General features: G+C 46.9%; 1 protein-coding gene across 1 annotated transcript in view; it reads left to right on the forward strand.

Moving 5' to 3' along the window:
- The window catches only part of WDR75 (WD repeat domain 75), a 552173-nt gene that overhangs the window by 168006 nt on the left and 369080 nt on the right, over positions 1 to 15087 (forward strand). The window contains exon 6 of the mRNA XM_069615630.1: positions 3121 to 3191. Coding sequence (XP_069471731.1) covers positions 3121 to 3191 — 71 coding nt within the window. The remainder of the gene's footprint in view (positions 1 to 3120; positions 3192 to 15087) is intronic.

Consider the following 15087-nt stretch of genomic DNA (forward strand, 5'->3'; position numbering starts at 1 on the left):
CAACCCTCCTGTTCGTCGGCCCAGGAGATTTACTGGGGCTGTGCCAAATCTGGAGGAGGATGTTGTCACCAAGGCCCCCAAGGCGACGCTTTGACGGCGAAACATGTTTGAGCCGGCCGTGGCGTGGGGAGGGGGGAGGAGGGGGCTTTGTCATGGGGGGCAGGGGGAACTTCAGCATGTGGAAGACCATCTCCGCCAGCCATTTGGTGCTGGATGCTCTCGCCCACACCCTGGAGTTCCAATGGAAGTGCCCCCGTATACCACCAGTGGGCCGGCAGGAAACACACATCCCCTGCTGCTGGAGGTGTGGGCCAAAAAAGGATGCGATTGAGCACGTCCCAAAGAGGCTTTGGGGCTCCAGTTTACTCTGGTTACTTCCTAGTCAAAAAGACCGGCGGTTGGAGGCCCATCCTGGACAGCCGCGTCTGAACAAATCTATCAAGTCGCAAAAGTTTCAGATGGTGACCCTTCAGCATGTGCTAGGACAGCTGGAAGTGGGCGACTTTCTATTGTTGCTTGACTTGGAAGATGCCTATTTTCACATCCCCGTACAAAGGGGCCTCTCTGCGTTCCTTCGCTTTGTGGTTGAAGGGCAACATGACACGTTCAAGGCCCTCCGCTTCGGTTTGAAGTTGGCGCCAAGAGTTTACACCAAATGCCTGCCGCTGGTAGCTGCGTCTCCGAGGGATCCACGTATACCCGTACCTGGGCGATTGTCTCATCCGGACAAGCTGTATGCACATGGCCGTTGAACACACAATGAAGACCGTCCAACTTCTGATGTATCTGGGGTTCTCTGTGAACTATGCAAAATCCTGCTTGATTCCATCTCAGGACGCACTGTTTCTAGGATCGCGGCTCAACACGGTGTCCTGCCTAGCGTCTCCGTCGGAGGAGAGGATTGCGGCCGTCCAGGGCAAAGTGCAACGGCTGTTAGCCCTGAAGATTGTGAAGGTGAGGTCCATCATTCCCTGCTCGGCATTATGTTGCCATGCACACCTCATTCGGCTGTGCAGGCTGCGGATGCGTACACTGCACGAGTTCCCTGACGCCCGTTGGATCCAAGTGTCGGGAAGCTTCGAGGACAAGATCGCGTTCGAGGAGGGTTACCGTCAAGCGATGCGTGCACACTCCCTACCATCGTAACTGTCCGCAGGCACAGATTTCCACACCCCGCCGCATTAGGAGACTGTCACGATGGACGCCTCCCTGGAGGGGTGGGGAGCGCACACCAGAGGTCTTCACGCAAGCGGCCTGTGGTTACCAGAGGAGAAGACGTTCCACACCAACGTGTTGGAGCTGCGGGCAGGGTTTTGGGCTCTCATCCTTCCTTCCCTCAAGGGCAAGATGGTACAGGTCTTCACGGACAACACCACCACGATGTTCTACATCAGGAAGCGGGGGTGGGGGGGGGGACACCAGATCCCTGGCGCGCTCCAAGGAGGCGCAGGACCTATGGCACTGGCCCATAGCCCAGGGGATGTGCCTCATTCAGTTTCATCTGGCAGGAGTGAAGAACATGTCTCTCTCTCAGCAGGGAGCTGCGCTATTGCTACGAGTGGGAACTTCGGCAGGACAAAGTGGATCACCTGTTCCGCAACACCACGATCTGGAGGTTCGCCAGCAGGTTTCCACAGCCGAGGAGCATGGGTTACTCATTCTTTCCCCTGGGACGGCCTCTTTCTGTATGCGTTCCCTCCGTTGCTTCTTCGACTAGTCAATCAACTCAGATGGTCCCGGTGCACGATGATCCTCGTAGCACTGGTGTGGCCGAGACAGATATGGTACCCGGACCTTCTGGACATGTCGGCATCCCCTCCAGTCAAACTTCCGGCGGTTACAGATGTTCTCGCCAGGGAAGGTGCGATTCTGCCCCAGGATCCCTGATCTTCAGGCCTGACTCCTGCAGAACTGGAATTCATGCCAGACCCCATGCTGTTGTTCTCCAGCATGGGTCTGGCATGGATTCACATGCGAACCCTCCCGCCTACACCTCTGCGGCTCTTCTCTGGTCCTACTGCCACTTTATGTGCTACCATATCTGAAGATGGCAGCCAGAGGAGGGACTTAGGTAGAGGGCAGTCATTGGCTGGGGGCAGTATGACCCAGAGACCAATGATTGGTTCAGAAGTGAAATTGATTTTACGTTACCGAGGATTCACAGCCTGACTGGGAATATTCATGAGCATATGAATCCATGCCAGACCCATGCTGGAGAAAAGTTAGAGGTAAGTAGCTTGCTCCTTATACAAGTTTGGAACAGTGTGTACAGGTTTCAGATGGTTTTACGAAGTAATTTGTTACTGCCAATGCTATTCTAAGGTTACAACAACTGTGGTTTATTATCCAAAGAATATTACAAAGTGATCTTATATTATCCTACTGTTTTAAAGTACTTAATTGACTTGTGAATTATCACCTCTTCCTTGGTGTATATAATGTCTCTCTATTATAGAACTGTGTGCATTAGTGATTTCTTGGACCACGTGTATGCTTTTGCGTTCTTTGTACCTTACTACAGCCCTCCTCCCTCCTTGAAATAAGCCTGGCTGCTCGCTATTCTGTCAACCTTTGTGTGGTTCAGGCCTAAATTAAGCAGTGTAAACCTGTTCACCTAAGATGGGCTTTCCAAGTTCTGTCACAGAAAGCAACTTGTGTAAAACTCCCTAGCAAGCAATTTCTGATGGTGACCAGTTGGTGTTGATCGATTGATGTTGTAACCCTTTTTTAGGGATCAATAGACATGCAAACATGATAGTGGATATGGTGATGGTTTTGCCCCTACATAGATTGCAGTGCCAGGCAAATGCTCTAAATTGTGCAGTATTTGTTGGAAGGGCAGTTGTATTTGAAGGGCTAATCCGATTTTTTATTTCTAGCTCTTACACCATCACACCTTAATAACAATCAGCTTTGTGCTCATCAACCGCTAAATATTGTGAAGCAAGCAGTCGACAAACAAAAATCGTGCAAGCTTAGACAAGCATTCCGTTTTGTTTAATTGTCAGCTAAAGTGCCAGTATGAGCTTTACTTGTGGCAACATCTGCTCAAAGAATGTTTCCTTTATTCCTATAAATGTGCTTTCAGTAAAATGGATGAATTTGTTGGTTTCACTACAGGGCGAATTTGTAGCATCGGGGAAGAGCTATAAACTTTCTGTTTATTTCTTCAAGAAAAAGAAGCTCCACAGGTAGGAATTGCCGAAAGGCATGTCTTAAATGAATTACAAAGATCATGCTATTAATATCTGCTGTTTGTTTTAATTGCGCACCTTTCCTACACAGTGACACTGACAGCTCCTTACACCTGTGCCCAGAGACTTGCTGGGTCTTATCGCATTGAACGTTCCTTGCCCAAACAAAACTATTGGGCGCTAGATCAACGCAACCGTGCCTTGTCCTGACTTAGCCTGAACTTTGACATCTCAGGTTTCTCTTAATCACTGCACTTTACTGTTGAAAAGCTTGATCTTTTTCTTAGTTCTATTAACCCGAACCCCTGTTTTAGAACACAAGACTCTTGGGCATTGAGCTTTTCTGGTGACTTATCCAATCTGCTCTGTTACTAAAGAACTGTGTGCCTGTGAAATACTGCAACCAGGCTTGGACTCCCTGCTCATTGTGCTCAGAAGCACAGCGCCACCTCACTGATGAGGTCCAACAAGGCTGAAACACGTGTATGGGGTTGCTGTTGGTACTCTTGTTCAGAAGGGAATTGTCATTGCATTTCGGTGCTGGACTGCCCATGTGGGCGGGACAAAGACTGATATGCAAATGGATAGTTCCCATCTGTGAAAGGTACAGTGAGCAAAAAGCAAATGGCTGCGAACTCTCAAAGTGGTTAAAAACCACTGAGCAGGTTATCATGCTGTGTTCTTCGTAAGAGGGGCGCCTGCTACCTTGTTTGTATATGTGAAATACTGCACTTTCATTTCTGCCAAATGAAATACTGGCCTCTTGCATAACTCTGACTTCTTCACACTCCCATAGGAAACTGTTGGGGAATAAAGATTTTCCATAATAACTTACTAGAAAGTCTTAATTCTATTAAAGACACAGAGGCGAGCATTATGCTTCTCTTCTTTTATTATGTAAACGGAAAAGCTCAGCAGCACGATTTTTTTTTCTTTTTTTTTGGCGCACCTCACATAACATTTTCATAATGAAGGTGCGAGGAAAAAATATAATAAACAAAGATTAAAACAATAGCAAAAGAAATCCAAGTCCATAGTATCTCCCCAGTTGAAACAAACTACATTTCCCATGATGCTCTCCAAAGGTCATATAGCATCCATGACCATGTCTCCTTATTCCTCCAATGGACGTGCGTGTATGTCCATAAACAGTCCTGAACAAGAAGTAACTTCCTCTTTCGAGGCTGCGAACTCTGTCCGTTCGTAGCAAAACACAACTGCGGTCAACCGGAAAATGAGACGTCGGATTAGCCGGAATTGTCTGTAGAAACTGTCAAGAAAAAACAAAGACAGAAGTACAATTACTTCTTGCGAAAGGTAACCCTAATTCCCTTGCGGGGTGGGAAGGAAAGATTATTGCATTAGAATATAACTATGCATGAAATCTCATTAAACATCAGTCTGTTGAAATGCTTAATAAATACTGTAGCGCGATGCTCAACCCTTTCCTTCGCTGGATGGGATAATGCTCTCCTCCGTGTCTTCAATAGAATTAAGACTTTCTAGTAACTTATTATGGAAAATCTTTATTCTATGTCAAGACCGGAGGCTCCCATTATGCTAGTTCAAAGCTTACAAGCCACAATCGAAGCAGGCTGCTCAATCCGGTTTTAAGTAGAATTCTTTGAATATTGATTCTCCTGCCCAATCTGCCATTCTCATGATGTCCTCTAAGCTAACACCAACTTGGAAGGCTTTGGAAGCCATGGCCCCTCTTATAGAACGGGCGCGGAATTGGAGTGTCGATCCCTGCCTGAGCTGGGGTCCAGCGCACCCAGCGTGCTAAGGTAGGGGCTGATAATGCTCTGAGAGGCTTACGAATGGCGGTCAGAAGCTGACCATTGGGCAAGCTTCTGAGTGAAGCTGTCACTTTCTCATAGGTTTTCAAACATTGAACCAGACAAAGTTTAGGCTGTTCCCTAAAAGCTGGGTAGGAAATCACCCTTGAGTCGCACTTGGTCCTTCTTCGTATGTGAAAGTCAATACCGTCTGGAGTAAAAGACCTGCCCGTTAGGTCCAGAGCTCTAACCTCTGAGACTCTCCTACAAGAAACCAGACCTAGCAAGGTAGTGCGCTTGCCCGAGAGAGCTGTGCGTGCTAGCTTCTCGTTAGACGGCCAAGAAAGAAAGAGATTAAGCACTTTATTGACGTCCCACAGTTTATCATAACGGGCTGGAGGTGGAACTGTAAGTCAGACACCTTTAAGCAATCTGCAAACGAGGTGATGCTCTCCGGCCGGAGTCCCTTGAATGTGTTTGTGACCCACGGAAATTTCAGAGCGATACGCATTCACTGTTCTATACGCTAACCCTCTTTCCACTAAAAAGGCTAAGAAATTGAGAATTTCCTCTAAAGGTGCCGAAACTGGGTTGAGACCCTGATCCTGACGCCAGATTCTCCAAGCATTCCGGGAATTGGAATATCTCTTGAGTGTTGCGCAGGCCCTGCTATCCTCCATAAGATGGACTGCCTTGAGGGACATGCCCGGGGTCCTCGATCTCGCCCTGAAATCCTCCAAGCTGCTAGAGCCAACGACCCGGAGAGGAGCACAGGGTGAGGTTGGTTCCACGGATCCAATAGAAGATCTGGAATTTGGGGTAGAAGGATTGGAGAATCCATAGAAAGTTCCAGAAAAACTGGATACCAAGTGTGAAGTCCATACTGGGCTACGAGGACCAGTTCTGTTTGGTCCTGACGGGCCTTCACCATGGTCCTCGCTATCATTGAAAAGGGTGGAAAGACATAATGGACTCCTTGTGTCCACGGCTGTAGCAACGCATCTGTCGCTGAGGCTGCTGGGTCGGGCCTTCAGCTGAAGAACCCTGGGAGCTGCGTGTTGAGCCGGGAGGCAAACAGATCTTTAGACATTGGACCTCAGATCTTTTGCAGGCGGAGGAAAACCTCTCTGAGCGTCCAGTCGCTGGAATCGGCGTACTGGCGAGAATGCCAGTCCGCTATCGCGTTCCGGAGGCCCGGCAGATTTTCTGCTGTGACTGAAATTCGATGATCCAGGCAGAAATGCCAAAAATCCTTGGCTAGTTCTGCTAGGGGACGTGATCTGGTACCGCCCAGATGATTGATGTATCGCACTGCGGATATGTTGTCCATCTTTAGTAAGATACAGCAGCTCACTTTGTTCCTGACTTGGAGCGAACTGCGAAGGAGCCCGCAAGAAGCTCTAGACCGTTTATGTGCATCTCCAATTCCTGTGGAGACCAGGTCCCCCCTATGGTTACTGAGCCACACCTCGCTTCCTCACACCTGAGCCACACTGGCGTCTGACTCGATGATGATATCCGGGGTGGAACCGAAGATTGCTCTGCCGTTCCAGGCCTCCATGTGCGTGAGCCACCAATTGAGTTTGCGTTGGAAATAAGAAAGACTGTGCCTTAGATGTTGGCCCTTCAGTCTTTAAAGTTCTTGGTAATGAAGGGGACCCGGAAATATCGCTTGGATAGATGAGGATGGAAGTCCTATCACCCTTGCTAATTCCTGGAGAGATAAGGTCCCTCTGCAAGAGCCTGCGAATCTCCCTTTTGGTAGAGTGTACTTTGGCAGCTGGGAGACGAAGCTGCGCCTCCTGAGTGTCTACCACAAAACCCAGAAACTCTAGGTTTGTGGAAGGACAAAGCACTGATTTCTCCCAATTGATGAGAAACCCGAGATCCTGTAGCAGATATATGGTTAGCTTGGCCTGCTCTTGCACTAACTCCTGGGATTGCACCATAATTGTCGTCCAGGTAGATTATTAGCCGGACGCCTTGTTCTCTGAGACGAGCCATCACTGGTCTTAACAGCTTGGTTAAAGCACAAGGTGCTGGCGAGAGCCCGAAGGGAAGACTCGTGAACTCCCAGTCTTGAAGATTCCAAGAGAACCTCAGGTAACTCATGTGCGCTTGATGAATGGGCACCGCGAGATAGTCCTCTTTCAAGTCTAGGTGCATGAGCCAATCGTTTTGCCTCCGGATGTCTCTGAGCATGTCAATGCTCTCCATCTTGAAATGACGGTAGACTATAAACTCGTTGATCGCTCTCAGGTTTATTACGGGCCTTATTTTTTCTTTTCTGTGCACTAGAATGAACGGGCTGAAGAAACCGCCCAGAGTCGAGCACGGGCGAATTGTGTTCTTCTGGTATAGGCTGTGAATCTCACTGTCTAGCGCCCTCCGATCTATTTCGGACATAGTTATGGGAATGGATCGACTGTCCTGAAAGGGCTGCCGAAAAATTCTAGACCAAGTCCGCGCACTGCGTCCCTGACCCCGGCATCTCCTGATGAGCCATCCCAAGTATGTGTAAAGAACCTTAGCCTGCCCCCCCCCCCAAATGGGTGTATGCAGCGCTGGCGCTGGTACATGCAGACTGACCTGCTGGTTGCTGTTGGGCTGCGTTCTTATAGGCTCTCCTCCAGGATCGAACTCTGCCTCGTCCTCTAGACGGGAAGAAAGTATCGGTGCGTTCTTGCCACGCGCTGTTGCTCTCTTTGATGTTGAGGTCTTCTGTCAAAGGCATAACGGCCGGAAGAGCGACCTCGACCGGCCCTGGAAAAAAATGTTGACGCAAAGACCCTCTTTATGGAGGCTTGGGCTTTGTCTAGCGCGGTAAAGGTACCGACAAATTTAGCCATCTCTTTGACAAAAGGGTCTCCAAATAGTAATCCTTGAGCGGCTGCACCAGACTCCGTATTTGCCAGCTCAGTCAGCTTCGAATCGATCTTGTAACGGATGCCCTTCTGCCTTTGTGTAGAAATAGCGCAGTTTGTGTTCCCTAGTAAACGGATCGCCATTTGGACCCAACCAGATATGATCACTGGATCGATAGGTTTGGAGGAGTTGGAGGCTTATTCCGCTAGGTCTAAGATTTTTGCCAGCGGACCTATGATGTCCAAAGGTTTTATCTTGGCAAGACTTCCAGTCTTGGTCGATGCCTTTTCTGGGATCCTTCACCTGCTTGCCCAAGAAAGTGATCATTTTCGGATCGAGTTCTGGAGTCAGAGCTATTTTATCTGGTATTTCAGGGCATGGGCATTCTGCCCGTAGCCTTGCCCTGACCTTTGTCCAGAGGCTTACGGATCCTATGAAAGATGTAATCCGTTGCTGTGGCTGATGGCTCCCAGTCAGAGGATCTAGGATGTACCAAGTCTTCGGGAGCGAACATCCCCTTATCAGGGGGTTGCTCCGCGGGGCCTCTGGGGATGGGGGCTGCCGCAATCCCTGAGATTGAGGGCTTGGAACCCCATGTCTGGGTATCCTCGTCTGAGGAAGAGAGCGATAGCTCTTTATATACTCCTGCTCTTTGATTGTCTCTTGTGCCCGGTTCATATCCCTCTGGGCTTGAGAGTCTTGTACCCGTGCTTTCCTCCTCGAGGTTAGAGGGTCCTTCAAAGGAAGGGGTTACCTTCCAACTCGTAAAGGCCTTGTTCAGCCTGGAGAAGGCATCAGATACGGCAACGGTGGCAGGAATCAATTGGCTCGGGGAGGTGGAGGGGGGGTCGGAGAGCTTATACTCTTGCGAGCCGGACTACATCCCCCTTGTGTAAGGTGCTTCCTCTTTGAGTTGCACGAGCATGCCTGATACAGCCTTCTTCTGTGTTCAACAGTAGATCCCAATGCCTTTTGCAGGCTTCCTTCCATAGACACCTCATCAATGAAGCATGAATCCTCCTCACCTTCTGACCAAGCCTGATCAGACTGGGGGGGAATACCGTGCTGCCATAATAAAAGATAAGCACCTGCACTCCTTTCTGTGCTTACTGATGCCTCCTCTCAAAGCCCAGTTCTTGTCTTTGCAAATACTTCTCTCTGAGAGATCTTTACTTTATTATTATTATTTTTATACAGGAGTGCTCAAAATGCACTCCTGTCTCAATCTGTACTCCCAAACTATGCTTTGAACTGGAGCACGAAGTGTCAGGAAAAACCACCTTGTCTGACGTTTCTGTCCTGTTATTATTTATTATTTTTTATTGCAAGCAATCTTCGTGACAGAGACTCCAGCGCTCGCGGTGCAACCGTTGTCTGGAACGGAAGTGCTAACGCCAGCGCCAGAGTCACGAAAAAGGGACAAGGGAGAGCACGAGCTCCCCCTGGTGGTTCACGGGCGGCGCCGCGCTCTGAGGAGCTGCGCTGCTTTTCCTGGAGCCGGCGTTATAGAATTCAGGAAAGTAGCGCGGCTTCAGTACGCGGACGGCCTCAGCACTACCCGCTGCAGCGTCCAATGAAGAACGCTGCAAGCGGGTACGCGCGAACAAAACGTTCGCACCTCTGAGCCTCCGACGCCAGCAGGAAACAGCTGGCGTCGGTGGAAATAAAGGAAACGCAACAATTTCAAGAAAGAAGCGGAAAAAGACAGTTCCTACGCCCACTGAAAATAACCTCAACCAATATTATATGGCAAGAACTACATGCACAATCACACAGTACTGAATAAGAAGTAACTTATCTCTTGCTGTGAGCAGCAAAGAAAGAGGAAGTTACTTCTTGTTCAGGACCGTTTATGGACATACACGCACGTCCATTGGAGGAATAGGGACACGTGGTCACGGCTGCTACATGACCTTTGAAGAGTATCATGGGAAATGTAGTTTGTTTCAACTGGGGAGATACTATGGACTTGGATTTCTTTTGCTATTGTTTTAATGTTTATTATATTTTTTCTCGCACCTTCATTATGAACATGTTATGTGAGGTGCCCCAAAAAAAAATAACTTGCTGCCGAGCTTTCCCGTTTATATAATAAAGGAAGAGGCATAATGGGAGCCTCCGGTCTGGACATAGAATTTTCAGTTTCTGTGCCAATTCACTTTAACCTGAGACACCCAGCACTTTTGCTGGACTCTGGACTTCTTTTATTTTAATCTCTAGAGTGAGTGGAACTTTTTACCACTCCCTCATTCTTTTTCTCTCACTGGGATTTTGACTTCTACTTTTTTATGGAGTCTGGTAAACTCCATGTTTAATACAGGCATCTGCTTTTTGCTTGGTGACGCCCATCGCCCTCTGTGCAGTGTCACTGAGGAGTCCCTTGGACTTCTATTTATGTTTGAATACATTTTCCTGTGAGAATTACAGTTCCAAGAATAGTAAGCACTTCAATTTTACCTTTTTTATTCTGTGGGTCCAGCACACAACACTGTATGTCGGGTGCTGCAGGGTTTACTTTGTAACTCCTTCCACTCCTCATGTAACTTTTTGTTACTGACTAGCTTAAATGGCTGGTGGCAGTGGTTACTTTTTACTACCTTTTTGTGCAGGTTACTAAAAGGCTGATTGCTCAGCTGCAGTACAGCACCCATAGGTGACCATTTTCTCAAAATGGGCCGGTCGTTGTCTTTTTTCGCCATTTTTAATTTGTCATTTCCTTCTGGCCTTTTCTTGTATCCTTTAGAGTAGATTTGAGTCCTTTGTTGCCTTTTGCGGGCGTCAGCCATGAAGCCCGCCCAGGCCCTTGTGTCTCGGAAGGCAGGAAGTGAGGGAGGAGCCCAAAACGTCACTTTTTCCTTTGTCTGTAGGTATGCCTGGTTGAAACTAGTTCAGACTCGGTGGCCCCTAGGAGTGAATAAATTGGTTCCAGCATAGGTGAGTATTTTGGGATCACAGGCAGAGTAGACCACTGGAACAAGGAATCTGAAGCAGAAAGAACACTAGCAGCAACGCCAGCAGCAACTTCCCAGATCGTAGAAGCACCAGTGAAGTGAAGTCCTGCAGCTGTGCTGAACCAGTTTTCATATCAACAGGGAAGAGCCCCAAGGACGATTTCCACCCTTTGGCTGGTGGGACCACCTAGCTTCAAGACCTTCATTTTGGGCCGATGTCTGGCGATTTTCCTGGGCTGCAGAATCCCAATACCCAGGGTACCTGGAGTATTATTGAGTGCAAAGTCTTCTGAAGATCGAACCCAGGTAAAACTTTGCAGGCATCCGTGTGGACCTCCAGAGGCATGAATTCTTCAACAAAAGTCTCCTCACCAGTGTTTGGGACAGAGTAAGCGTAGAGAATACAACCAGTGATATTTGTTTCTCCTTGGTGCCGAGTAAAGGGCGCCAAACCAGAGATGCTGAAATGAGCTGAATCCATTGCTGCTGACCCCTTCCAAGTGCTGCCAGAGAAGCCTGCGAAAGGTCCCTCCCTTTCGTCACCACGATCAAGGAGTAGTAATTGGCTCTGCAACATTGCACCTACATGGAAGCCAGCTGCAATTTGTTAATCTTTAAGGTGTAGTGTGGCAATTGGGGTGTAATTGCCTTGTGAAAATTGTCGGTTCTTCCTGGCTTGGAAAGCACTTTTTTGTCTTCAAGTAAGAGTAGACCTCCACTCCTCCTATGCATTTCTTGCAGCCTTTGTATTATCAGGAAGTCTCCCCTTGAGTTCCTGTTTTCTTCATGAACCACTGACTTCACTAACTTTTCCTCTGAAGATCTTCATCAGAACTAGAAAGTCCATTTGACTTTGTGCGAATTTCCCAAAGGTCTATCTTCTTGATCCTACTGGCTTTGGCAATGCTGGGTCCTCCATAGGTTTTAATTGTGAACACTTACATTGCTAACAAACAGACTGCTTAAATCCCTCTTGGCGATGGTGCTCGTTATGTTGCTAGCAGTTTTCTGTCTAACTTTGAAACTTTCCCTTCACGTGCTGTTACTGACCTTAATTGACGTCACTGTGTGCTGGATATGTAAAGCATTGAAAAAGCTACTTGCCTGCATTGTTTCTTATAGGATTTAATATTTCTTCCATTTTATTGTTTCTGCATTTTAGATTTGCCTGTGTGCCTTGTGTAAATATAAATAAATACATTTTATATAACTTTAAGGGAGTTTTCATGGGTCCTTGTACAAACTGATTTCTGTGTACTGCTCTACAGCTCGCATCACTCCCTCCTTAAAGATCCCTGACTGCTCAGCCTCTCTACCGATGTGTAGTACAGGCCAATATGAAGAGTTGGGTCCCTAATACCACAAGTGGTCTAAAGTTCCACACCAGTTGGTCTTTAAAAACGTACCTAACATACTAGTCTTGAAGACCTGCACAATGAGCCATCCCTCGACCTTCTGTGACCTTGCTGGGCTGCAATACACTAATACCCTGGCACCCAGAGTCTGAGTTTGGTGCATGGTCTTCTGAAGTCCAAATCTAGCTGAAGCTTTGGTGGGCTCCTGCTGGACAACCAGAGATGTGGTGTGAATCCCTGAATCCCCACACCAGAGCACAGGACCGTGAGTGAAGATACTCTGACCAGCAATATTTATTCTTCATCTGGCTCCTGTAAAAAGGTGCCAAATCCACCAAGCCATGTGAATCTGTAAACAAACCTTTGCTGGAAGCCACCTGCTGCTGCAAGTACCAATCCAGTGTCTGGTTTTTTCGTCGCCAGACCAAGAATCCAGCGACAGGGTCCTGTGCTGCTGCATCGTGAAGCCACCCACTCGGCTCTTTTCTCCTAAGGTACTGTGCTGGCTTGGGTAAATGCTGTGTGAATCCTGTGAGACTGAGGGGGTGATTCCTGTGGTTGGGAGTTTGCCCATACAACTTGCCCAGTCCTAATGCTGGAAGGCACATAGGGAACCTTGAGTCCCTGAAACCTTTTAACTGACTCTGAAGCTAATGCTTACTTGTTAACCAGAAGTGCTAAGGACAAGTATGCTTGTCCTTTTTCCATAGACTTGATTAAAGTTCAGCAGTTGAGGGTTAAAGATCCTCTGGAACTTAGACTTTCCTGCAACTGAACCCTATCCTGACCTGCCTACAGCTGACTCCTAGCCCCCCTAGAGCCCCCCTCTTCTGCCTCTTAGAAAACTCATGCTGTATACTAGGGAGGGACTTCAATGAGAAGGATTCTGTCTGGAAATGAGAACTAGTAATGGTAATTCCATGTCAAGACCGGAGGCTCACATTATTTATTTTTTATTTATTAGATACAGTTTTAAACAAATGTAAAAAACTTTACACATATTTACATGAGATATCTAGTGCAAGAATACAATAAAATTCCAAATCTTAATAAAATCATTAATACGATTAATAGATAATTAATTTGTGTATGGATTCAGGTCAAGGCCTGAGAGAAGAGAGAGAGACATCCTATTCATATTTATAATTAAAATAAAACATTTCATACTTGCACAGCAAGAGTGTCATTACTTATCGGGGAAGGACCCCCTTAAGTTTGAATTCATGAGAGCAGCTGCCACTCGCCAAACCTGAAAGAGTGCTAAATGCAATTTAGGATTATAGGTGTTAACACACTGCTTCCAAAAATCTGCCTGACCCATATAGTCTATATTATGAACAAACTCGCCAAGATACTTTATGTACTCTGTTCTCATCCTGCAGCAACTCGTCAACACATGACGAGCCGTCTCAGGTTCGGTAGGGAGATCACAAATCCTGCAATATCTTTCTGCTAAGCTTAGCCCCAGTTCAGGGCCCTGAGTAGACAGGATCGGTAAGTGATTGAGGCGCATAAATAGAATAAACCGCCTCAGGTGTTCTGATGGGCACTGATTTAGATAGAGTTGTGCCTTTCCATAGGTATATAGCACAAATAGAGTGAAGCTATAGCTTTTCAGGCTACTAAGATGATTAAAATTATTCTGCCAATCCCACAGGTTGAGGCGATTGCGCATGATGGTAATCAGAACATCATTTTCCCGACCCCATTCTGGTGACCAGCTGATTTCTTCAGTCAAAGACCGAATCTGGCTTTCTAATTTAGCCTGTCTACTAGCCACACAATCTTCCTTAATCGTCAAAAATAGATTGTTTGTTGGTTTATTATTGTCTGATATGGAATTCCATCCTCTTCCTTAAAACCATGGCTCTAAGGGAGAAGATTCCTAGCTCAAGTCTAATAATTGCCATGGGGATACACTGTGGAAGGCAGAGGATTTTTCTCCAAAACTTACCCTCTAGCAGTTGTAGCCACCCTAGGTTCATATTTATCAGTGGGTCTAAACCATACGTCACCATAGGAGCCAAACATTGAATATATAACTGACGTACTGCCCAAATTGAGAATCCACACTGTTCTCGTGTGAATTTATAGACTAAAGCTGTGAGTTGAGCAGCTTTTGTTTTACGCTCCTGGATGCAAGTGAAATAGTTTCCTTTGCTATCAATTTCTACCCCCAGATATCTATACATATGCGTGTATTCAATTTCGATCGATCCCATCATCATTCTCGGTCTAGCCACTCTACCAGCACTATATAACAGCTTAGTTTTACTATTGTTAATGACTAGTTCATTGCTTTCTGCATAGCGCCATAGCTGATTGGCTGATCTCAGGATACCACTAAAAGTGTGATCCATGATCACCAAGTCGTCTGCATAAGCTAGAAGTGGGCAGTGGCAAGAACCTATCTTAGGGGGACAGTTATTAATCCCTAGGAGACATTTGGGTATATCTGAAATAAACAAGTTGTATAATGTTGGGGCAGTAACACATCCTTGCTTTACTCCTCGACTCTGGGGGATGGGTTTGGTCACCGAACCCAGGTTGTCTAACCTAACCTGAACAGTATTATTAGAATGTAATAGCTCCAAGTAATACAATAGAGATTCAGGGCAGCCCAAATTCCTCAATTTGTTCCATAAAAGGGAGCGATTGACCGAGTCAAAAGCCGCCTTAAAATCTATATATAGTGCGTATAGAGGGGGATTTGAACGGGACAGAGCCTTATTTCTCAGAGTATTCATAATAAATATATTGTTGGAAGTAGAATAGCCTGCTCTAAAGCCGCTTTGGAATTGGTCTAATATACCAGCATTCTCTACCCATGTTAACAATTCTTTCAAAATAAGTGCTGCAAACAGTTTCCCAGAACAATTCAGCATAGATAAGAGCCGGTAGTTCGTAGGATCGGACCTACTACCTTTCTTGAAAACAGGTATGA

The sequence above is a fragment of the Ambystoma mexicanum genome, chromosome 9 (assembly GCF_040938575.1).
Source record: "Ambystoma mexicanum isolate Mex_15411 chromosome 9, UKY_AmexF1_1, whole genome shotgun sequence".
Taxonomy (NCBI): Eukaryota; Metazoa; Chordata; class Amphibia; order Caudata; family Ambystomatidae; genus Ambystoma; species Ambystoma mexicanum.